The sequence below is a fragment of the Vipera berus genome (assembly GCF_964194415.1).
Source record: "Vipera berus genome assembly, chromosome: 1".
In the NCBI taxonomy this organism is placed as follows: domain Eukaryota; kingdom Metazoa; phylum Chordata; class Lepidosauria; order Squamata; family Viperidae; genus Vipera; species Vipera berus.
The window spans coordinates 239627422-239652514 of NC_138202.1; the positions used below are offsets into that span (position 1 = coordinate 239627422).

The 25093-nt window shown below is 38.0% G+C and overlaps 1 protein-coding gene across 1 annotated transcript in view; it reads left to right on the top strand.

The window, feature by feature from the left end:
* TTK (TTK protein kinase) overlaps positions 1 to 25093 on the top strand; it is a 69302-nt gene that overhangs the window by 17582 nt on the left and 26627 nt on the right. Inside the window, exons 2-11 of the mRNA XM_081314761.1 lie at positions 1265 to 1408; positions 3922 to 4147; positions 6414 to 6520; positions 9549 to 9692; positions 11755 to 11851; positions 11935 to 12016; positions 12128 to 12225; positions 13579 to 13666; positions 16129 to 16234; positions 18380 to 18558. Coding sequence (XP_081170887.1) covers positions 1267 to 1408; positions 3922 to 4147; positions 6414 to 6520; positions 9549 to 9692; positions 11755 to 11851; positions 11935 to 12016; positions 12128 to 12225; positions 13579 to 13666; positions 16129 to 16234; positions 18380 to 18558 — 1269 coding nt within the window. The 5' untranslated portion in view covers positions 1265 to 1266. The remainder of the gene's footprint in view (positions 1 to 1264; positions 1409 to 3921; positions 4148 to 6413; positions 6521 to 9548; positions 9693 to 11754; positions 11852 to 11934; positions 12017 to 12127; positions 12226 to 13578; positions 13667 to 16128; positions 16235 to 18379; positions 18559 to 25093) is intronic.

The following is a 25093-nucleotide window of genomic DNA, read 5'->3' on the forward strand; positions in this document are numbered from 1 at the left end:
GGAGACGCGAAGCAAGTGACCGCCCGGAGCTTACCGAGGACTTGCTTCGGTGCTTCCAGGATCGCACGCACCTCTCCCAAGCCGCCGCCGTCCGGAGACCTGCCGAAGTTTGGGGAGGTTTGGGGAGGTGCGCGCGCACCTCCCCAAACCTCCCCAAACGTCGGCAGGTCTCCGGACCTCTGCGCCCTGCCTGCCTGCTTCTTTCCGCTGTGGAAAGAAGCAGGCAGGCAGGGCGCAGAGGAACGGAGACCCGCCGACGTTTGGGGAGGTTTGGGGAGGTGCGCGCGCACCTCCCCAAACCTCCCCAAACTTCGGCAGGTCTCCGGACGGCGGTGGCTTGGGAGAGGTGCGCGCGATCCCGGAAGCACCAAAGCCTCGGCCGCGCACAAGTCCTCGGTAAGTTTTTTTGTTGACTGGAGTATAAGCCGAAGTGGAATTTTTCAGCCCAAAAAGTGGGCTGAAAAATTCGGCTTATACTCAAGTATATACGGTAATTTGATGTTGAACATGATAACGGCAGCACGGTTACTGGTGGGACAATATTGGAAGAAGGATAGTTTGCCCACTATAGAAGAATGGGTGTTTAAAGTTTCGAATCTTGCAGAAATGTCTAAGATTTCTGCTTATTTGAAAGATCATTCACAGGAAAGATATATTTCAGTTTGGAGGAGATGGATAAATTATATTCAGAACAAATATGGGACTAAAAAGTTCCATTTAGCTTATGAGTAGATTTTAGTGGGATATTGTTATTGGTACGTTGTTTGTAGTTATGTTAAAGGGGAGTTAAAGCACATTATGAATTTGGTTAATTGTATATTATGCATAATTTTTATTTAGAATATGATTATTGTAACTATAATCCTGTATTTAGCTCTGGGAAGTGGGGGGGGGAAGTGGGTGGGTTTGGGGTGGGAGGGATTTGGGGATATATTGTAAAATTTTGTTTTTGTAAAACTCTTTAATAAAAAAAAAACTAAGCTGAGCAAATGCAAATACTTCTTACCAAGTTACTTATTTTTCAATGTACAAATTAATATGATTTAATTGCATTTTAACTGAATTCTTAGTATATGTGCTGGATAAAGCATAATGTGATAGGTCTTAATTATTCTATTTTACTGAAATGTATAGCATTACAATGTTTTTGCACTAAATTATTTGTGTCAATACTGGTTGCAAAGTTATACCAGTTTTTAAAGCTAAAGTTAAACATTCAGATTTTTTGAAAGCTCTATATTTAATATGAATTTCCTTTTTCTAGAGATGCAGGAAGACGATTTAAGTGAAAAAGGTCTGTTTGTCGCATCTATCATGAGTAGAGTTAGAGACTTAAAAAGCAAATATAAAAATGAAGATAACGTTACAGATGAACTTAACTTTACTAAAGTATCAACTGATACAACAGGTATGCAATGTTTTAGCTACCGGTAAATTAATCATCAACTGAATAGAATTCCTCCAAATGTCTATTTTCTTTGTTTTTTTAACAAATTATGTTCAGTGGACATGTATTAAATTTCTTCTGACATATAAAATAAATATAGTTTCCCTTCTATAATTATTACTTTCCATTTTCCCCCCAGCCTTTTTCTAAGTCAGCTATATGTTTTTGTATTGATACTTGTTTAACTCTTTGTTCCCTGATTCTTAAAGATTTAAGTAATCCTTATTTTTAATAGCCAAATATAAGGAACATTTGTTTATTTGTCAGATAATGACCTAAGCTTTGTTGTTGTTAGTTGCGAAGTCGTGTCTGACCCATCACGACCCCATGGATAATAATTCCTCCAGGCCTTCCTGTCCTGTACCATCTGGAGTCCATTTAAGCTCACACCTACTGCTTCAGTGACTTCATCCAGCCCTTCTTCTCTTGCCCTCAGTCTTTCCTAGCATTAGGCTCTTCTCCAGTGAGTCCTTCCTTCTCATTAGGTGGCCAAAGTATTTGAGTTTCAACTTCAGGATCTGGCCTTCTAAAGAACAGTCAGGGTTGATCTCCTCAAGGACTGACCAGTTTGAATGCCTTGCAGTCCAAGGGATTCGCAGGAGTCTTCTCCAGCACCATAGTTCAAAGGCCTCAATTCTTTGGCTCTCAGCCTTTCTTATGGTCCAACTTTTACAGCCATACATTGCAACTGGGAAGACCATAGCCTTGACTATACGCACTTTTGTCGGCAGGGTGACGTCTCTGCTTTTTAGTATGCTGTATAGATTTGCCATGGCTTTCCTCCCAAGGAGCAAGCGTCTTTTAATTTCTTGGCTACAGTCCCCATCTGCAGTGATCTTGGAGCCCAGGAAAATAAAATCTGTCACTACCTCCATTTCTTCCCCATCTATTTGCCAGGAATTGAGAGGGCTGGATGCCATGATCTTGGTTTTCTTAATGTTTAGTTTCAAGCCAACCTTTGCACTCTTCTTCACCTGCATCAAGAGGCTCTTTAGTTGTTCTTCACTTTCTGCCATTAGAGTGGTATCATCTGCATATCTTAGGTTGTTTATATTTCTCCTGGCAATCTTAATTCCAATTTTTGATTCATCTAGCCCTGCCTTTCTCATGATGTGCTCTGCATATAAGTCCAATAGGCAGGGCGACAGTATACAGCCTTGCCGGACTCCTTCCCAATTTTGAACCAATCAGTGGTTCCGTGTCCAGTTCTCACTGCTGCTTCTTGACCCGCATATAGGTTTCTCAAGAGACAGATAAGATGGTCTGGTATTCCCATCTCTTTAAGAACTTGCCACAATTTGTTGTGATCCACATAATCAAAGGCTTTAGCATAGTCAGTGAAGGAGAAGTAGATGTTTTTCTGGAACTCCCTAGCTTTCTCCATGATCCAGCGTATGTTGGTGTTCTGTACCAGCCTGCTACTGGCCCTGCAGAAAAGGCAAGGACAACCCCTTTTACAAGAAGGCAAGAGGCTGGAATTACGCCTGCCAAATTTATTGCTACAAAAACAAACGGAACAAGACAAACCAAGAAACAGGAGCTTTAAGAAACAGGAACTATCCAAGCGGTTGCCTTCAGCAAACCAGCCCTCCCACACATTCCCCTTAAATACAGTTCAGGGCGTGGCCTCTCTCTGCCTCCTTCCGAGGTGCCCCATTGCCTTCCTCTGTTTACTCCTGATTGACTGCCTCCTGCGTCGGGCGTCCTTGAACAGGGCCAGCTGTGGGTCATCTTCATCCACACTGTCAGGCTCACACAGCTGGGTCTGCATCGTGACCAGATGAGAGGGGCCTTGCTGGGGGCTCTCATCAAGCTGTCCAATCCCCTCAGCAAGCTCTTCAACACCCCCCTCCTCCTCCTCTGAGTCGTCCGACCCAACTGCCGAACCCACAGGCTGACCCTGAATCACAACAGTTGGCAATTTAATCTCTAGTTCCTCTGCCTCTTCGAAATCCTGTCTGTACTTCTGGTAGTTCTTGATCCATATACTGCTGGAGTCTACCTTGTAGGATTTTAAGCATAACTTTATTAGCATGTGAGATGAGTGCAATAGTGTGATAGTTTGAATATTCTTTGGCCTAAGCTAGAATGGCCTATTTTGCACTATGTTGCAAACATGTCTTTAATACTTCATCATGTATATACAAAAAAGATGTTTCTTTTGTGCACAAATACAGTATAGATAGGTACAGAAAAACACATGTATGTTACCATCTTTGTAATGCTTCAATCTTCAGTTACAGAAGGAACTTACAGTAGTCATTTGATAATTTGGGTTTCTTTCAACTAAATATTGTTATGTTATAAATTATAATATGGATATATAATGTGGACTGTTATATCTAGTTAGACACACACACACACATCTGTTTGTAGGCTATCTGTTTGTGAGGAATCTTTTCCTATATTAATTTTGAAGATGGATTTGTTTTTTTAATACGGCCTTAAATACACTTTTTGTCTGTGTGTTTTAGATAATTCTGGAACTGTTAATCAGATTATGATGACTGCTAATAATCCTGAAGACTGGTTGAGTTTCTTACTCAAAATGGAGAAAAGGGGCACTTTTCAGATTGACACAAGCTTACTAAATAGATTGATTGGTCGTTACAGCCAAGCAGTTGCAGAACTGTCAGCAGAAAAATATAGCCAGAATGAAAATTATGCTCATATTCTGGTTAGATTTGCAGAACTGAAAGCGTAAGTATTTGCAATCTGGAAAAAAATTCAAATAGACTCATTTTAATGGTGTTTTACACAAACCATGCTGATTTTAACTGTGTTTTGTTGAAGTCATAAAATAGTTCATCTTCTAGAAAAGCAAAATAACACTGTGATTTTAATTTTAATTGCTTCCTTTTTTTCTCCTTTTGCTTTTGCCTTTGCATTTCTGTATTAGAGGCTTTGACTTTACACAGAACCCATCTAGATCATAAACTAGTCCTGCTAGATCAGGCACATCTTAACTCATCATTTTATTTTACACATACAGCCTCTGGAGTAATCTCAAGGAGGGGGTGGAGATAATATAAGTTTCCATTGTTCGTTCACAACTGGTGTTTAGAGGCATGTTTCCCTCAGACTGGAAATGATATTAAGTCATCAAGGCTAATAGATCTTGATAGGCTTGTCTTTCATGATTTGATCTAGTTTTCTTTTAAAGCCATCCAAGTAAGTGGCTATGATTATGGTAATTGATTTTACAACTATTTTTTATTTATCTTTATTTGTCAAATTTATATGGTTTCCCGTCTAACCCAAATTGTCTCTGGGTGTGTGTGTGTACAATAAAACTAAGAATTAAAATATTTCTGTACTGTAAAATCCATCTTCCACAAACCTTCTAATGTAGAGATACATCAGTAATGTCTCACATACATTCTTATGAAAAGCCAAGCAATTTCCTTATGAGTGAATCATTGGTTGTCTTTAATCAGTTTATAAACCTTCCTAATATGACACTTTCAGTTGTTGTCACCGGCCTCCACTTTGTACATGATTGCACAGCTTTTCTTGGCTCACCATCTTTGCCTAGTTTGGGGCCAACGACATAGAATACTGACAGAAATTCAACCTATTACTTAAAGCACAGGAATTGGTACTTACTGCAGGCTTCTACTTCCAAACAATAGCAAAGCAAGCCTCTCGGGTTCCCATCAAATGAAGTGACGGAGCAATGCTAAAGAACATGACAGATATTCTGCCACATCGGTACTGCCATCTGTGGACAACTTATAACATTGGGAGCATTTGTCATTCAACCTTTGCATGTGTAAAGTTATGTAGTTATTTTGCCATAATTTAAATTATTTAATCTTTACATAAATTGATGGCATTTGCTTTTTCACTGATCATTCACCCTGTTCAAAATGATCTTTCCGGAGCTCTTCAGAATCTCCTTACTTTTCACCACCCCATAGAGATGGTATCATTTGCATACTTGGCCAATTCACTGTTTACTCTTTAAGTCATGATAATTGAAAGCAATTTAAAAATCAAAACATGTTCTTTGGTGACTCCATTTAATCACTTTCATTAATATTTTTGACAGTTCATTTGTATTTTTGTGTTATGTACTGTATATGCAAATTCTCAGAAGATCTTTATCTTCTATCCCTTATCCACTAATTCAAATGCTTTTGAAAATTCAAGTAAGCAAAACTGATAAGGTGATTCCCAGCATGACATTTGTGGAGGCTCTCAGAAAGTCTGGGGAGGCACGAGTTACAAAATTCCATATCCTTCCCTTCTTTCTCATTTAATTGCCCCAAGTCTGATTTCATGGAGGGAGACTATTCAACAGGGCTCTTTTGAAAAGGAAAAACTACTTGGCTTCCTTCCCTTCATGGAAGTAGAGAAGACTTAGTAGGTAATCACAGGAAGAAGGCATTTGATAGGTAGATTGTGATTGGAAGAGGTAGTCTTGAACCTACTGTCAATTTTTAAAGAAATTCTTATTGCTCATTTTGTTTTTGCTACCTGTTTCTCAATTCCTTCCTTTCAGAGGTTCAAATCCTTTTGCTTCCTGAACACCACTAGAAATTCATGGTGGCTCATGCTTGGATTTGGTTGATCATGTGGAATTGTTGTGGAATATATTCTACTTGAGCCTCAATTACTATTTTAAATGTCTTTGCTGCCTTTGACTAAGCACAACTGGATATGATGCTTCTATTAGAGATCACTGTGCTAGGGATGTAGGGAAGAAGGTAAAAAAAATTCCAGAGAAAAAGTAATAGTGAAAGTTCTGCACTGTTTCCAAGAAACACAGATGGATGTGTCTGATAAGACACCCAAAGTTGAGTTTCACCTGAAGGAGATACCTTTATGGTATGAAGAATATAGTTTTGTGTAAATGTTATAGCGTCTGCTATTCTGTAAGGGTTTTATTTATTTTTAAAAACCATATGTAACATTATTTTTCTCTGAATTAATCAGTGGTATCTTGGGTTTTTTTTATTTGTAGTATTGAAGAACCAGAAGACGCACGTGATCAATTCCATCTGGCTAGGCTGAACTGCAAGAAATTTGCTTTTGTCCATGTAGCTTTTGCACAATTTGAACTCTCACAAGGTTTGTAGGAACAGGTTTACAGTTAAATGTAGATTTGCTGCTATTAGCCTATCCTAGCAATATAGAGAGATTCAACTGTGTAGTTACACTCAATGTATTTTATTCTAAGGACACAGTTATTTGGTTAGGTAGGAGAACACATTGATAATGGAACGATTAAATGGTTCTTTTCTTTTTAGAGGTAGTTTCCAACAAATTTTATACCAAAGCAGACAAAATTAGAATAGACTACTCCTTTATTGTAACTTGAGCATTATATTGTCCTGTTCTCACACTGTATTTTTTTCATTTCAGTACTTATTCAATGCATTGAAAGTTCAGTTAATCAAAATGAATTTTTAATTGTGGTATAAAGATATTTCTATGTAACAGTGATTGTTTATGAAATAAATCTAAAATATTTATTTCTATAAAATATATAAAATATTACATAATGTATTTAATATACTTCTTTAATATAATTCTTTTTGTATTTATTTCATTACAGAATGTATATCCCATCTTTATTTTATATAGGAATAGAAGAATAGAATAGAATAGAATAGAATAGAATAGAATAGAATAGAATAGAATAGAATAGAATAGAATAGAATAGAATAGAATAGAATAGAATAGAATAGCAGAGTTGGAAGGGACCTTGGAGGCCTTCTAGTCCAGGCATGTCAAACTCATGACGTCATGTGACGTCGTGCAACATATTGCAATTTTCCCTCATTGCTGGCAATAGGATGGGCATGGTTTCGGCGTGACGCATCCAGCTCGCAGGCCGGCAGTTTGACATGCCTTTTCTAGTCCAACCCCCTGCTTAGGCAGGAGACCCTATACCATTTCATACAAATGGTTGTCCAATCTCTTCTTAAAAACTTTAAAATACATTATACATAATCCTTCCATCTCTTATTTTCTCCACCAGAGCAACTCAGTTAAGCTGTTTGGACTAAGATTAACTGGCCCAAAATCACTCCACTGGCTCTCATGCATAACGGAGGACTAGAACTCAAGTCTTCAAATTTCTATCTCCGCCCTTAACCACCTGCCAAACTGGTGCACATATTTAAATAATTTAATTTAATATTAAATTTTCAAGACAACAACATTAAGAGTTTAGAAAAATACTGATATATACATTTTAAACCTAATTAAAGGAAATACAGGTAATGGTCACTTAATTATCCTAGATGGGACCAGCAACTCTGTTGCTTACTGATGCGGTCGTTATGCAAAATGTCATGTGACCATTCTGTTTAGCGACAGCAGTTCTAGCAATCCCAGTTGCTGTCCTTGAATGAATCTTGTGGTTGTTCTTGGAAGAAAGTAAGGTACTGTCTCCACTTCATCTTCCTCCATCCACCTATCCCTTTCCATTGATTTCCCCTGCTTCTCAACCCTGCTTACAGTGCCCACCATATAACATGCCACAACTGTACTGCTTGACTGTTTTTGTGCCCCATTTTTTTGTGCCAGTGCAGAGGGCGACCTTTTCTTGGATGCTGACCTTTTCCTCCATTTGTGAAAGAAATCCCTAGCCAAAGTGCAAGAGAAGTCCCAGCTGGTGTGTAAAGAGAAGACCCTAGCTGCACTGGCACAAAAAGAAGGCCCTAGTGCAGTGGTGGCGAACCTGTGGCATGCATGCCAGAGGCAGCAAAGTCTTCTCTGTGGGCACATGCACCGTTGGCCCAGCAGAGTTTGCCAGAGTAGCAAGCACATGGCATTTGGAAGCGACGGGGCAGGAAGTGAGCGAGCAAGCAGCATTGACCCCATGGAGATGGTAAGGGACTGGCCCCACTGCCCTGGCCCCACCACTCTGGCCCTGGCCCCGCCCAGGCCAGCATCCCAGGAGGTGGTGAGCAGATGGGGGCTGACAGCATCCGGCAACGGGTGTGTAGCCCGCTGTGAATACTGGGCTGGCCCTCCAGCAGCAGCGCTGCGGTGGCACTGGCAGCACACGGAGTCGGGGGAGCACGTGATGTGGACCTCCAGACACACCTACTCCGTCCCATCTCTTGGGTTGGAGAGTTGGTTGCCACTGGTCATCTCAGTCCCCTTGAGAGTCTTGCCCTTGCCCTTGCCCTTGGTAGAGTGCATTCCCCTTGGTACCTACCACAGTTGCCAGCCGCTCGCGCAGGTCTATTAGGCCGCCACCTGGGGCACCTGGCCCGCCCAGCACCAATGGGGATCCAGCTTTCCCCACTAGGAGTGGCCTTGGCTTGCTGGGCATGGGCGTGCTCTACCACCTCTACTCAAGCTTGCTAACCAGCCGTTTTGCCTTCTTTGTGATGGGCGGGCCAGGTGCTCTGGGAGTAGCGAAAGGCACCAGGTAGATGGGTGGCCAAAAGGGGGTTGTAAATGTGGATAGTCCAGAATTTTGGTCAGTTGACCTCAGGGGTGCTACAATGGCTGGAACTTAAAAGAGCCAGTCATAAGTCCCTTCATTAGCACCATTGTAGCTTAGAATGAACAAATGAACATTAAGGAAGGACTGTATTTACTTATCTCAGTCTTTAATAGATATCAAATCAGATTTGACGTTGACATTTTACCTTGTTTTCCCTTAGTTTGCCTTTGATAATGGCAAATTTTAAATGGAGAAAATGCATGATCATTGATTTTTTTTTAAATATCTGTGTGACACTGAAAATCTGCTGTCTCAAGTAAATTTAATTTATTTGCCTAATTATGGATTATTTGCTTTGATAAAAGCTATTATATTAATACAAACGTTTCTCTTTGAAACTTTACTTTTGCAATTAATGTTTCATAAGAAACAAAAACAACAGTTAGATGTGCTATAAAGGAAAAAATAATTCGGCAGAAGCTTTGAGAAATAATCCTTTTGAAAGTAATTGCAACAAGCTGTAATTCTTTGTTAACTACATTGTGCTTGGGAGCCAGGCAGGATTATCTCTGGTTAGATGAAGATTTCTATTCCTTTAGGTTAGACTGGGACATTAAAGAATATCTCAGAAGATGATTTTGGTGTCGTTGATTTTTTTCTTGGAAAAGTAAAATGATTGTTATCTTTTACTAGGAAATATCAAAAAAGCCAAGCAGCTGCTTGAAAAGGGGGTAGAATCAAGAGCAGTTCCAGCAGAAATGTTAGAAATTGCTCTACGAAACTTAAACTTACAAAAAACACAACTACTTTCAGTTGAAGAAAAAGAAAATTTGTCAGGTGAGCCATAAACTGTTGATCTTTTGAATTTTAATTAAAGGGATTATAACTTGGGTAAGTAACCTCACTCTTTTCTAAGCTAATTGTGTAGACTTTAGCATTTTCATATAAGCTTAAAGTTTGAAGTTCACTTCACTGGGAAATTACACACTTAATACATACTATAGCTATTTAAAAAATAACAATTTTATGTTTGGAAAAAATGACTCACAATTTTAATTTATTCACTAAAATCTATCAATCAAAATTCCAGCTTTCATTTTATCACCTACAATGCTTGTGACTTGGTTAACCCTAATTAAATTGGTTGTTTACTATGCATGAATCTATAGTAGGGGAAATTTTACTTAAGAAAAACGTATACAGGCGGTCCTTGGCTTATGTCTGTTCAGTGAAGTTAGGACAGAAGTGGAAAAAAATAGATTTGCAACCAGTCCTATTGCAGCATCACAGTGAGCCACATCACATGATCTCCAATTGTGACTTTCCCTGCCGGCTTCCCACAACCAAAGTCAATGGGAATATTGGCAGAGAAAGTTGCAAGTCATCTCAGTAAGTTGTTCCTAGTATTTTTTTTTCTCCTGAGGAGTCTGCCACTGAGTATGAGATCCCAGATATCTGTATGAACACCCCATGATATTTTTCAACTCCGGGGCTGGCCAAGTGAGGCTGTTGAGATTAATGTTCCAATGCATGGAGGTACCATTTAGGTTTGATGTACAATCTGGGGATCTCACTGGACTCTCAGCTCCTGCTTGATGAGCAGTTGCTACCAACTGTAGCCAAGAAGACCTTTGCACAGCTTCATCTAGTACCATGGTGGCGAACCTATGGCACGCGTACCACAGGTGGCACGCAAAGCCCTCTCTGTGGGCATGTGTGCCGTCGCCCCAGTCCTAAGTCTTCAGGTGGGTTTTATAAAACCTTTTCACTTTAGGCCTCCACTGCCGTGTGCAAAAAAAAAAAGGTTAAATCAATCAATTTCAACTTCTTGCGGGGGAAAAAAGATCTCGCAAAGTTGGAATTGATTGATTGAACTTTTTAGTCCCACCCAGTCTGCCGTTACCACTGTAGACACGCCCAGCCAATTGACCACACCCATCCAATTGGCCACGCCCAGCCAGCACCTGACGATACATAAGTGGGTTTTGGGTTGCAGTTTGGGCACTCGGTCTCCAAAAGGTTCGCCACCACTGATCTAGTATGTCAGTTGTGGTTTTTGCTAGATCAAGGGATCCTTTTAGCAGCTATTCATGCCTTAGACATCTCACACCTGAACATAGGGCTACCCTTGAAGACCACCCAGAACCTTCAGCTTTAAGTTGTTTTTAGCATTTTATGAATTGTCCAGAGTTACTGGGGGTTGGGCAGCATACACTTCCAATAAATGAATAATGTTTAATTTTTCTCATTTTCTGTATTTTTCTGCATCATTTTAAAAATTATTTTAGTAAGGGGAAAGAGCAAGAACTTTGGAAGCATTGAAGCCTGCTCTCAAGTACTAGATATTTTTATTCGGCTAGATGTCAGCAAGTATTATATATGTGTTTTAGATTCTGTACAGATGGATATGCACATAATATTTCATTCCCACATTAAACCAAGTGCATATTTTTCCAGGTTTCATGCATCAGCTGTGGAATATAAATGTGCCAACTCAGGAAAAGATGCAGTTGCTTTAACGTGTTCCTGATAGATGCACCTGTTCCACATGCACTTTGAAATACATTTTGCCCTTTGAATCCGATCACTGTATAGCTCCAATAGATAATATGAATTTTAGAAGAATGATGATAATGTTGATTGATTTAGAATGTTCTAAGTGTATAGTTAGTTATGAATCATGATATGAGATTAATTTTAATCCTAAAGTGTTATTCAAACATGCCTTGCTTGCTAGAAAAAGATGAGTAAACTTCCTAAAGTTCTTCAAGGTGCTGTGGTAAAATATATTAAAATGTGTATTCTGAAATATTGTGAATTTTACTGTGATGTTTAAATGTACACTATTTAGCAGAGATAATATTTTAATTTTGTATCTTGATAAATTGCCTATTTACAGGATCACACCTGCATAATATAACTGGAAACTTGCAGAATAAGAAAAAAAATAGTGATTTTAATGAGGTTACTACCAGTATGCCCAATTTTTTCCCAGGGTAAGTGGATTAAAATATTACACAACATTCTTTTTCTTCTAGCCTCAGTTGGTATAACTGAATATCTCATATTTTCATTTTAGAGAAAAAAATGATTTCTCGAGAGAGACTGAATTGGCTTTTAGTGGACGGAAACCATTAACACAATTGAATAAGTCTAATCAGGTAGAAAGCTTTATGTTTCTATAAATATTCTACAAAAACAACATATTCTTTATGCTTCTGTTATATTTATTTATTTGCATCTGATCAGTTCCATTGTGCTTGATTACTTAGAAATGTACCTTTGGGAGAGTTCCTCTTCAGTTAATAAATGAAAGTGAGAGTGACACAGATGAATCACTGAAGATGGAAATTCCTATTGTTGCAAAGAGGTATGAAACAAACTGCCTATAGAGAAAACTTTTGGGATTTTGACAGGAAAGAGTATCCTGTGTGCATCTTGAAGTTGATAGGACAGAGTCAACAAAAAGTTCCTACCTTGTACAGAATAGCATGAACAAGCTTGGTTGCATTTGTGGCTTGTTAGCCAAAATATGAGAAAACTAAGGCCAATAGTTTAATCTACACCTCTTCTCTATCTTACTAGCTAAGTGTTACTTGAAAAACCTTGATTGACCGAGTAAAGGATAGGTAGCAGAATTATCTGCTAGACCTTTTTGGTGACAACCAGGCCAGATGAAAGCTTCGGTCTTGAACTAAATGGTAAAGACCATGAATTAATGAAGGAATGAAAGAAAAAAATGGCTGGATGATTTGGGGCCAGTCACTTTCTCTTAACCCAATTCATCTCACGGGGATATTGCTGTGGGGAAAATGAGGAAGGAGGAGTATTGATACGTTCACAACCTTGAGTTATGGATGAAAAAAGGCAGAATAATAAGAAACAGTCAAATACTTTGGCCACCTAATGAGAAGGAAGGACTCACTGGAGAAGAGCCTAATGCTGGGAAAGATTGAGGGCAAGAGAAGAAGGGGATGACAGAGAATGAGGTGGCTGGATGGAGTCACTGAAGCAGTAGGCGTGAGCTTAAATGGACTCCAGAAGATGGTAGAGGAAAGGAAGGCCTGGAGGAACGTTGTCCATAGGGTCGCGATGGGTCGGACACGACTTCGCAGCTAACAACAACAACAAAATAAGAAACAGATTTTTAGATATCTGCAAAAGTAGTTAGATATGTGTTTGTGGAAGAGGAAGGATGTAATAGATGTAATTAAGTTTTCTTTGGGATAATGTATTGGGTGTTAAGTGCTTATGATGAGTAAGATAAAATACCAGAACAATTGGGTCTGTTTTTCTGTTTCTTTCCCACAAGTAGTAGACAGGGAAGGAGCAGGTAACTTTCGAGACATCTGAATGGCTTTAAAATTTTTGCTAAGATGTAAGTACAACTCTGGGGCCCAAGCGGGTCATCTATTACAGAGCAATGTTCCAAACTCATTTGCTTCTAAAAGATAATTTTGAATTAGGATTGTGAAAGGGCAAAAAGGACTGTAAAGACAAACCCAAGGCCACAGAGTTTTGGAAAATTTACATTGAAGTCTATTTCTTTTAAATTGATTGAGTTTATTTAACAAGAAAAAGTGCCAAACTGAGACAGTTTGGATATCTTGTTCTTTTTTTAAAAATAGCTATTATATTAGCTTGTTCTCCTTGCTAATTTTTGAGTACTGTTGCTTTTATGTCTGGAACTTTGTAACTAAATTTTAATATTCTGGGAAACTAGGCAAACATCTGGAACCAATCTGATCCAGCTACTACAGCCTGAATCAAAACCTAACCAAAGTGGTCCTTATTTGCCCAGAGACTTGAAGGTAATAGAATACTCTGTTTCACGTCTGTTGTTATAGTTTATAATGGAGGAGGAGGAGGAGGAGAAATGAGATAAGTGGAATTTGATTGTGTAACTAATGGGGAACTGCATGTAGGAGGTAAAGGTAAAGGTTCCCCCGCACATGCGTGCTAGTTGTTTCTGACTCTAGGGGCTGGTGCTCATCTCTGTTTCAAAGCCGAAGAGCCAGTGCTTGTCCGAGGACGTCTCCGTGGTCATGTGGCCGGCATGACTAGATGCCAAAGGTGCACGGAACGCTGTAACCTTCCCACCGTAGTGGTCCCTATTTTTCTACTTGCATTTTAACGTGCTTTCGAACTGCTAGGTTGGCAGAAGCTGGGACGAGTAACAGGCGCTCACTCTGTTACGCGGCACTCGGGATTCGACCCGCCAAACTGCCGACCTTCTGATCGACAAGCTCAGTGTCCTAACCCACTGAGCCACCGTGTCCATGTAGGAGTTACAGATACAAATAAGAGACCCTGGGGAGGGGGCAGATATCAGAGTTCTACTGTTGGAGGGAAAATCTGCTTCTTGATGTCCTTTCTTCACCCAGGAACATGCTGTGTCCTACCTAGAGAAGAAAAATACTTTTTCTGTGTAGCACCAACTGGGACAACTCATTCAATACTGCAGAGAAAATAGCAGAGCTGTGCTTGCAGTGCTCCAAATAAAATTGCCTATGGAATGTGGGCCTTGGTAATATCAATTGCCTCTTCCCTTTATCAAAGAAAATAGAATGGTACCTGAAGGAAAGTCACTCTTGAAGACGTTCTAACTAGAGTGCTTGTTAAATGTGGCTTGCACTGCAAATAAGAGAGCTCTGTTTCAGCCACCCTTGGCTGATGGCAGACCGGTTGGCCCATCATCAGAGATCTCCATTCTGCATACAGTATAGATCATTTATTTTCTTCTGTTCAGTCATGTCTGATTCCTGGAGGCTGCCTAGGCAAGTCTCTGCAGTTTTCTTGGCAAGGTTTTTCAGAAGTGGTTTGCCATTGCCTGCTTACTAGGTCTGAGAGAAATTTGACTGGCCCAGGGTCACCCAGCTGGCTTTGTGCGTAAAACAGGACTGGAACTTACCTTCTCCTGATTTTTAGCCTGGGGCCTTAATAACTGCCCCGAAGTGACTCATAGAAAAAATAGGAATTTGGTAATAGAATCATACTGATAGGGGTGGGGAGGAATTTTTCTAAGCAGATTTTGGGACGGGATTCAAATGAAGAAGATAGTCCTGTTATATAAACAAGTCGTGTCGTAGGATGACTCACCCTTCCACCCTTCCAAGGTTGGTAAAATGAGACCCAGATTGCTGGGGGCAATAGGCTGGCTCTGTAAACCGCTTAGAGAGGGCGGTAAAGCACCGTGAAACAGTTTATAAGTCTAAGTGCTAATGCTGTTTAAGTATAAAAATGATTTAATATTAGGAAATAGGGTATCACTTGCATTTACACACTGAATCTTCCTAGTGTGATGAATTAATTGCAGGTACATTGCAGCCAAAATTTCCATTGTTAAGCAAGAGAATTGTCAAGTGAGTTTTACAACTTTTTTTGCCACAGTTGTTAAGCCTCACTGCAGTTATTAAGTGAATCTGGCCTTCCCCATTGACTTTGCTTGTCAGAAGCCAGCTGGGAAGTTACCAATGGTGGTCACATGACCTCGGAATAGTGCAACTGTCGTAAATACATGGCAGTATTCAAAACCTGAGTTTTGATCATGTGACCATGGAGATTCTTCAACAGTCGTAAGTGTGAAAAATGGTTGTAACGGTCACTAAGTAAAGGGTTCTAAGTTGGGGACTACCTGTATTGATTCTTAGCTTTGAATTTTAAGATGTTTTTCCATATTTTTAAAACATAGTCACTGATATGATTCAGTGCTATCTTGCAAAATAAAATGAAGTAGAAACAGTCGGTGTGGACAAATGTGGGTGAACTGTACATTCTTCCCTCCCTCTTTTCCCTTGAATGCAGTCAAAAAGTAAATGTTACACATTCAGCCTTAACAACACAGCAGATGATGAAATAAAAGAACATCTGAACCAATGCTCAACTGATACATTCTAACTATAAATGGAATATTTATGACATGCTTGAAATTTCTACTCATTGTTAGACTCTTTGATTTAGATGAGATTTGATTCTGATGCTGCACGTTTTTTCAGGAGAGATTTTGCCAGTAACCTCTATATCTCATTCTGCATTGTACAATAGAGACTTTAAACTCGGCAGGACAGTGGTACTTTGCACAGAGGATAGATTGGGAAACTGTTTTCTGTGCCATAAATTCTCTTTGAAGGGCACATCTGCTTAACATGGTTCAGACCACCTTGTTGTGCTGCACATTTTCACCTGTGGTTTTGGGGCAAGTGGAAATGGGGAAGGGGGTGTGTGGTCATGCAGCCATTAACTGGAGCCTTATTTTTCTTCTTCTTTTATTTAGACTTTGCCAATTAGAAATCTTAGGCACTCAGATGAAGAGAATTCAGAAGGTGCTATGAATTCAACTCTAAAGGAGAAAAAGGATCCTGTTTATGTTAAAAAAAGAGGTTTGTTTCAATGGATGTGGAATTATGATAACTTTGTTATTTTTATAATTTATTAGCACTGTTCAGTGCTCTGGGTTCAAAAGGAACAAGGTGAGATTTCAGTGCATCTGTGGAGCACAGCCTCACGATCCTGACTAAGAGGTAGCTGCTTTAAGGAGCTTAAAAGATGCTTCTTAAGTGCCTCCATACGCTCCAAAGTAATCCTTTGAATTTAAAGAACGGCAAAGGCTTATGATTCATATATTGAATATTGTTTGTCAAATTTGGTTTTGCATTTTGTATCGAAAATGTAATTCTAAAAGGGAAGCAAAATTCTACTGTGCTAGTTTAAAATATGTTTTCTGTGGGCAATTAAGTTGGCATGCATAGATGTCTATGCTCAAATAGAGCATAGAAATAAACATAGCACAATCTGTACTGTGTTTTCCCAAAAATAAGACCCGGGCTTATATTTTTTTTTGCCTCCAAAAGAGGCAGTAGGTCTTACTTTCGGGGATGTCTTATTTTTTTCCTGACACCTCCCTCACCTCGTCGATGCCAACAGCCCCATCCAGCAGGAGCCTGGGTGGCTGCTGGCCCACTTCTGTGGCCACTTGCAGCAGAAGGCTGCGTAGCCCGCTGTGCTGTGCCGCCGCCACAAGTTGAGGCAGGTGGGGTGGAGCTGCTGCAAGCACCCCATAGGTACCCAAACACTTTTCACCTGGATGGAGAAATGATGGGGACTGGAAGCTTCGTCTGCTTGCAAATGGGGCAGTTGGAAACTGAGCTAATCCCTCAGTTTCCAAGCGCCCCATTTGCAAGCAGATGAAACTTCCAGTCTCCCTCTGGGCAAAAAATGCATGGCACATCTGGATCGCCTGCCTCTCCCCACCTCTGCCTCCACGCTGTAGTGACTTGACTTCTCCAAGGGACTGGTGGGCTGCGGCTGCTGCCGGACACCATCAGCTCTTGTGTGCTTGCTGCCATTTGTGCTGGCCACACCCACCCTGGGCTTATTTTTGGGGTAGGGCTTATATTAGCCTCCCCCCAAAAAAATCAGGCTAGGGCTTATTTTCGGGGTGGATCTTATTTTCAGGGAAACACGGTATATGAATTACAGGAAGAAGAAAAAAGAAACTATCGGTTGAGTCAAATCAAAATATAGCAATATAGATTCTTACTGATTTCTCCAGAAACTATAGATAGTCCTTGACTTATGACCACAGTTTGTAAGGAGGGCAAGCAGCTGCCCTCTGTGCACATTCCTGCAATGGGCTACCGAAATGAAATTGAGATCTTCATCTCCTCTCCATCCATGGAGGGAATTCCGATGCTGGGTTGGAGAAATGAAGCAGGGATTGCAAAGAAAAGGGGAATCCCTTGGCAGGTGGCAGTAGCTTACAACCTTCCCAGCTTCCCCAAAGTGACTTTCAGAGAAGATTGCAAATGGTGATTACATGATTGGGAGGCGCTTGGCAACTGGTCATAAGTGCAAACAGGCTGCCAAGCACAGTGATCACAATTAGGTGACCTTCAGGAGTGGCGGTGCAGTATTTTATGACGAGTTTACAGACTAAAGCACTCTTTCTGAGCTGCTGCAACTTTGAATGGTCATTAAACAACTGAAGTTGTATGTTGAGGACTACCTGTGCCTGCAATGTTCTGTCTGAATATTCTGAACTGGCTATGTTCTGCTGAAACAGAATTCAAGGGAATTCATACGTTCTGTTTTCAGTTTCAAATCTTTTTAGGAGTTTCAGTCATAGAAAACAAGAGAAATTGGCAAATAGATTATTTTCAAAACATTTCCTATATGATCCACCCTTTTCTCTTTTTAAATAAATTTTATTATTTAAAACATTGGACATGATGTGAACGGACTGACATACCTTCTTGTCTTACATTATTTTTGAGATTTACATATATATATATATATATATATATATATATATATATATATATATATATATATATATATATATATATATATATATATATATATATATATATACAGATACACATACACATAATATACACATCAGTTATATACAGTTATACCATATTTAAAACAATCAACCAATCCGGATTCACCCTTTTCTTGATTGGCTCTTTTATTTAGATATTCTACTGTCGTATTCATTTTAATAACTACATTATTTGTTTCAGAAACTGAAATAGTGCAGGAAGAACCAAGAACAATAGAATCCGCCTGTCTGGAAGGACAACAGCAGCCCCTTCTTTCTCTTGGAAGTTGCCAAAAGGAGCAGGAGCAGTTCAGATTAAATTGTCCTGCATCTAAAAATAAATGGCCCCATCTTGAAACACAGTATAAAAGAAACTCAGAGGTATTTTTTAAAAAAATCTGTTCATTCGAATTATTAATTTAGTCAATGTGAAAATGGAACTTGAACTACCTGGCTTTTCAGATTGTACATTTGCTAGAATTATAACATAGTGATATTTTGTGTCTTTTTTTATTTGACCCCCATCTTTTCCTGTCCAGGAAAAACCTCATTACTCTTAACGTTAGGGTATGCAGTCTAGTGCCTGGGATCATATTAGTAGGATCCCAGATATCTCATTGAGTTCTTACCAGATTTCTCGTTCTACCTGACTTATTTTAATTTCTTTTTTCGGATTGTTGTAAGCCACCCAGAGTCCTTGAGAGTTAATCAACATACAAATTTGATAAATTCTTATGATTATTAAAAAGTATCAGGAAAAGTAAAGAGGAATCTGGAAAGTGCAAGCTTTTAGAGTCACGTTTATACACAGGCATACTCAGGTGGGCACTAGGATGACAGCATCGGGGGGTGGTGAGAATTATAGCCCACCTTGTGATAAATGGCTGTTTTGTGATTGATCATGGTAACCATAGCAGCAACACATTTTGCAAACGTCCGTCACATGTCAAGTTCCAAAACAGGACTCTGAGTTCAAGTTTTGCCTTAGGCATGAAAACTGGCTAGGTGACTTTGATTCAGTCACACTTCAAGCTCGGGGACAACCGGATTAATCAGTTCCTGCCATAACCAATGGAACAATGCTTGATTGGTCCAAATAAGTGGACTTTTCATTTGCAGAAAAAACACTAGGAATAAAAAAAATGGATTTTTCTTCCAAAGGAGATTGCTATAGACTAAAAAGTAAGTTTAGCGTCTACTTTAATAAACAAGTTTGTTAAAGGTAGATGTTAAATTATAGTCCTTAGTTTACAGCAGGGTGGATTTGATTTAAATCAAGTCAATTTAAATCACTAGTAAAAAGGCTTGATTTAAATCATCTTGATTTAAATCGTAACTTTTTAAAAAGTTTTATTATTTTTTTAACAGTTCAATAATAGTTGTTCAACAAAAATGTGTTATCTGAGTATCTTATTCACTAATACAAATTAAATTCCTAATCCCTAAATCTTTTCTCTAACCGTTGATAAAATAGGTTCCAAGTTTGAAAATATTCTGTTTCTTCTTTTTCTTTCAACCTTAAAGTAAGTCTGTCCATTTCTGGTGGTAGTATTTCTTCGTTCTTCCAATATTGTGCAAATATATTTCTTGCTGCTGTTATCACACGTAGAATCAAATATGTACTTTGCTTATGAAGTTTTTCTGGCATTATAACTAGTAAAAAAAATTCAGGTTTATAGTCTGTGTTTCTCTAACATTTTTTTCTAACCAAGTGTGCATTATTGTCCAATATCTCCTTGCTTTAACACATGTCCACCACATATGATAATAAGTACCTGGTTTGTGTTTACATTTCCAACATTTCTCTGACATGTTTTTAAACATTTTGGCTAATCTTGTTGGTGGCAAATATCCATCTATAAAACATTTTATATAAGTTTTCTTTGTATGAAGCTGACATTGTCAATTTATAGTTTCTTTCCTACAAACTTTTCTAAGTCTATATTATATCCAAAATTCTTTGCCCATACTATCATTGTCTCTTTTACTTGTTCATCTTCCATTTTGAAATTTAATAAGAAATTGTACATTTTTTTGATTAACTTTTCATCAGAAGTTAATAATCTCTGATCAAACCTAATCTGTTCTTTGTAAAATCCATACTGTTTAATATCTTTATCATGTCTGACTTGCCTTTGTAAATGTGACCACCATGTTAAATCGATGCCCTGATTTTCCATCTTTTGCCTGGATTTCAAGTTCCCTTTAGAATTTAGAATATCTTTGTATGTCCATATTTTATTGAGACTGACTACATTTGGATGTATGAATGCTTCCATTGTTAAAAGCCATCCTGGAATTTTCAAATATATTTTACATTTTCCTCCCACCAAATTAATAATAATGCATTTCTAATATAGTGGTTTTGGAAGTATTTATGTATTTTACTTTTTCTGTACCATAGAAAAGCATGCCAACCAAGTTGCAGGTCATGTCCCTCCAGATACAGCAATCTTTTATTTTTAATAGTTATCCATTCTTTTATCCATGTTAACACTGATGCTTGATAATATAAAACCCAATCTGGCAAGCCAAAGCCTCCATTTCCCTTGGCTTCTTCTAACATTTTCAGTTTAATTCTAGCTTTCTTTCCTTCCCAGATAAATTTTTGAATTAGAAAGTTTAAATCTTCAAAGAATTTTTTCTCCAGTTTTAGAGGTATTGTTTGAAATAAAAATAATATTTTTGGTAATATATTCATTTTTACCGTAGCAATTCTTCCTAACATCGACAGTTGAAGATTCTTCTATTTTTCCAAATCAAGCTTTATTTGGTTTAACAGTTTAATGTAATTTTCTTTTAGTGTTGAACATCTTGCTGTCAGATATATTCCCAAATATTTGACCTTTTTGACTACTAGCAATTCTATTTTTTCTGATAATTGCTTTTTTATTTATTTGTAAAATTTTTAACTATCACTTTAGTTTTTTCTCTATCTTTAATCCTGCTATCTCTCCAAATTGTTCTATCTTTTCCAACAGTTTAGGAATCGTCTAAAGTTTCCTCTAGAATGAATACCAAATCATCTGCAAATGCTTGCAGTTTGTAGGTTTCACCTTTTATTTTCAATCCTTTAATTTCTGGATCTTGTCTATTTAAAACTTCCAAAGTTAAGATAAATAGCAATGGGAATAATGGACATCCTTGTCTTGTGCCTTTTTGTATATCAAAATTCTCTGTGTAATCCCTATTTACAATTACTTTTACTGATTGTTTCTGATATATTGTCTGAATCGTATTTATAAAGTTTTGACCAAAGTCCATTGTTTTTAGTTGTTGAGTCATAAATTGCCAAAAAACATTTATCAAATTCCTTTGGGGCATCTAAAAATACTAGTGCCAGTTGTTTCCCTGGATGAAGTTCATAATATTCCCATTCCCATTCATCCAGAATTGATGTAATTTGGATGACACCTGAATTAAGGGTTAATATGCAGGAAATTGAAATAGAATTAGGTACTTGGGCAGACCATTACCCCTTAAAAATGGTGTGGAAAGGAATGCAGAAAAAATTAAGATAGACTTTGAATCAATCTATATTAAAAGAGAAAGAATTTATAGACTTAGCAACAAAAGAAATGGAATTTTTCTTCAAAGAAAATAAAAAAGAAGATACATTACAAAATGTATGGGATACAGCCAAAGCATATTTTCGAGGCGTAACATACATGGTGACAAAAATAAATAAAGAGACAACAATGTCAGTTGTTAAGAGAAGAATTTAAAAAATTAGAACTTGAACTACAAATAAACCCACAAAAGAAAATATTGAAAAGACAAACGGAAATAATAAAACATAAATTAACTTTAATAAAATCAGAAAAATTGGCACAACAAATTAAAAGGGCAAAGCAAAACTTTTTTGAAAATGCAAACAAACCAGGAAGATCGTTAGCTTATAAACTTAAAAAACAAAAGGAGAAAAAAATGATAAACAGTTTAGTAGATGAAAAGGGCTGTTTACAATTTAAAAATGAAGAAATAAAAAAGATCATTAAAGAATACTATGAGAAACTACTGTATATGACAAGGAAGAAACTTCATGGGAGAGAATGACTCAATATATGGAAGAAAATAATTTACCAAAAATTCCAGAAAACTTTAAGACTATGTTAAATGAAAAAATAACAATGATGGAATTGACAGAAGCAATAAAAAGGAAAAAAATGAAAAAACGCCAGGACCAGATGGTCTCCCATCAGTTTTATAAATGTTTACAAGGTATATTAAGTTCACCATTTAAAAATGTATGTAATGAACTTCTATTGGAGGCAAAACTCCCAAATACATGGACAGAAGCTAATGTTACTTTGATACCAAAAGAGGACTCAGATCTGACCCAGATCAAAAATTATAGACCAATATCACTACTGAATGTGGACTATGAAATCTTCACTTCAATAATAGTTGAGAGGCTGAAAAGATTTTTGACTGAATTTATACACCCAGATCAAAAAGGATTTTTTACCAAAGAGACAAATAAAAATAATTTGAGGGTAATACTAGATACATTGGAATATTATGAACTTCATTCTAATAGTCATCTTCTCATTTTCCTCTTCCACCTGTGTAATCGTTTGTTTGTTCTGTCTGTTTCTGGCTTTTTCCATCCTCTTGTTGATATTGTGTTCTTTCTCCCAGAAATGCTCTATATCTTTCATCAAAATCCTCTGCCTTCCACACTGAGTCCAAATGATATCTTGTGTTATTCCAATTGATTAAAATCCCTTCTTGGCATCAGCCATCTAAAATTTACTCCTTTTGCAATCAGCTTTGTAGTCAAGCAATGATATTGACTCCGAGTATCCCTTATTCTCTTGGGAATCTGTTTCAGCACTACTATTTCTTTATCTTTATATGTAATGAATCACTCTTCTTAATATCTCATCCCTCATTGTTTTCTTCATAAATCTTACATGGACTTCTCTGGGCAATTTGTGTTTCCTTGCATAACTTGAATTCATTCTAAATATTTCATCCACTTCTCGCTGCATCTCCAGTCTTTCCATTTCTAGGGCCTCTGCTAATAGATTAATAATCACTTCTGCTATATTTTTTTCTTTATCTTCAGGTATGTTCTGGAATCTCAAATAGTGTACCGCCTTCTCCATTTCCAAAGCAGTGACCACTCCTTCTAGATTTTGATTTGCTTGTTCTAACATTTCATTCTCTGTCATTAGTGCTTCAATTCCCCCCCCCCCAGTATCTTCTGATTAATCTTCCACCTACTGAATTCTTTGTTTATTTTTAAGGATCATTTGTTGGTGAACCTCAGATTGTGTCTTTATGTTAAGCATTTGTTTGTTTAGCTTATCAGGATTGCTTTTTCTTTCTTGATGATTCTTCTACATCATTTCTTGCATTAATTGTAAGGTCGCATGCATCTCTTTTTGGACGTTGTTTGCCTTGTCTTGTTGTAACATTACTTCAATAGATCCCTAACTTGCTGGACTGGATGTTCCAGAAGAGGGTGCAGAAACAGGTTTTTTGTAATTTTAGTGAGGTTTGGTGCACTCAATGTTCAATAAGGCAAATTTTGTAAATCCACAGGGAGAAGAGAAAAAAAAAGGCAACTGCTTTAGGCTATAATCCAACTTTAAAAAGAGCCAGCTATTTTAGGCTAAAATCCCAGTTTAAAAAGGAGCCAGCTATTTTAGGCTATATTCCAAGTTTAAAAAGGAGCCAACTATTTTAGGCTATATTTCAAGTTTAAAAGGGAGCCAACTGCTTTAGGCTGTAATCCAAATTTAAAAAGAAGCCAACTGCTTTAGGCTATAATGCAGGTTTAGAAAGGAGCCAACTGCTTTAGGCTAATCCAAGTTTGGTTTGTTGTTTTTTTTTTTAAAAAAAAACCCAACTACTTTAAGCTTTAATTCAAAAAAATAAAAAACACCAACTGTATAAGTCTAATCCAAATATTTGTCAGTTCAAAAATATTAGAGAAAAAAAGAAAAGAAAAAAACCCTGTCTCTAAATAGTTTCTATAATAGTTTCTATAAAGGTCCATAGGGAAGAGAAATAAAGAATAATCTCACTCAGATCAAACACATTGTTGACAGTCAGCTGTTTGGCGGCGCTGCTGCGGCTCTTCGCTTCTTCCCTAGCTGTCTGTGGCTTGGGCTGTCTGCATATTTGCCGGCAGCCTTTCTGCCGCCTGTTTGAAGACTTTCCTTGGTTATTTGGGCCAACCGCTGTTGGCTCCGAACTCCCAAGGTTTCCCTTCCTCCTCATTGCCTCTCCAGAGCGATTTTCTGACCTCTTTGGGTCTCCAGACAAAGTGAAATCAGACTAGGAAACTGGAGCTCCAGTTTCTTTCATCCGTGTCGCCATGATGCCCAGGGTGAAGTAAGTAAGTTTAGCATCTACTTTAATAAACAACAAGTTTGTTAAAGGTAGATGTTAAAACTATAGTCCTTAGTTTAGAGCAGGGTGGATTTGATTTAAATCAAGTCGATTTAAATCACGATTGAAATCATGATTTAAATCACTAGTAAATGTCTTGATTTAAATCAACTTGATTTAAATCATAATTTTTAAAGAGCAACTGTCATCTCTGTCCTGCAGCGGCTCCTCCTCTGAATTGCTGTTGACTCACCAACAGTGCTATTCACTTTAATGGGACAGCTGGTAATGCGGCAGTAACACAACAAGGTGAGGGATGTGGCGGGCAGCAGGTGAGTGGATGCCCGCTAACAGGCGCTGCCATGATGGATCTGAAATGACAGGTGCTCTTTAAATGTAAGGACTCATTCTTGCTGGTAGTTAGAATCTTTAACATTATTTGCAAACAAAATGAAGGTTTCCTATTTAAAATAATAAGCTGTCAGGTTAGTAAAACAGCGATATCAGAACCGATATCAGGTTAACAGGTTAATCACGCATAGTTGGAGAACTACTCAAATTCTTTTATTTAATT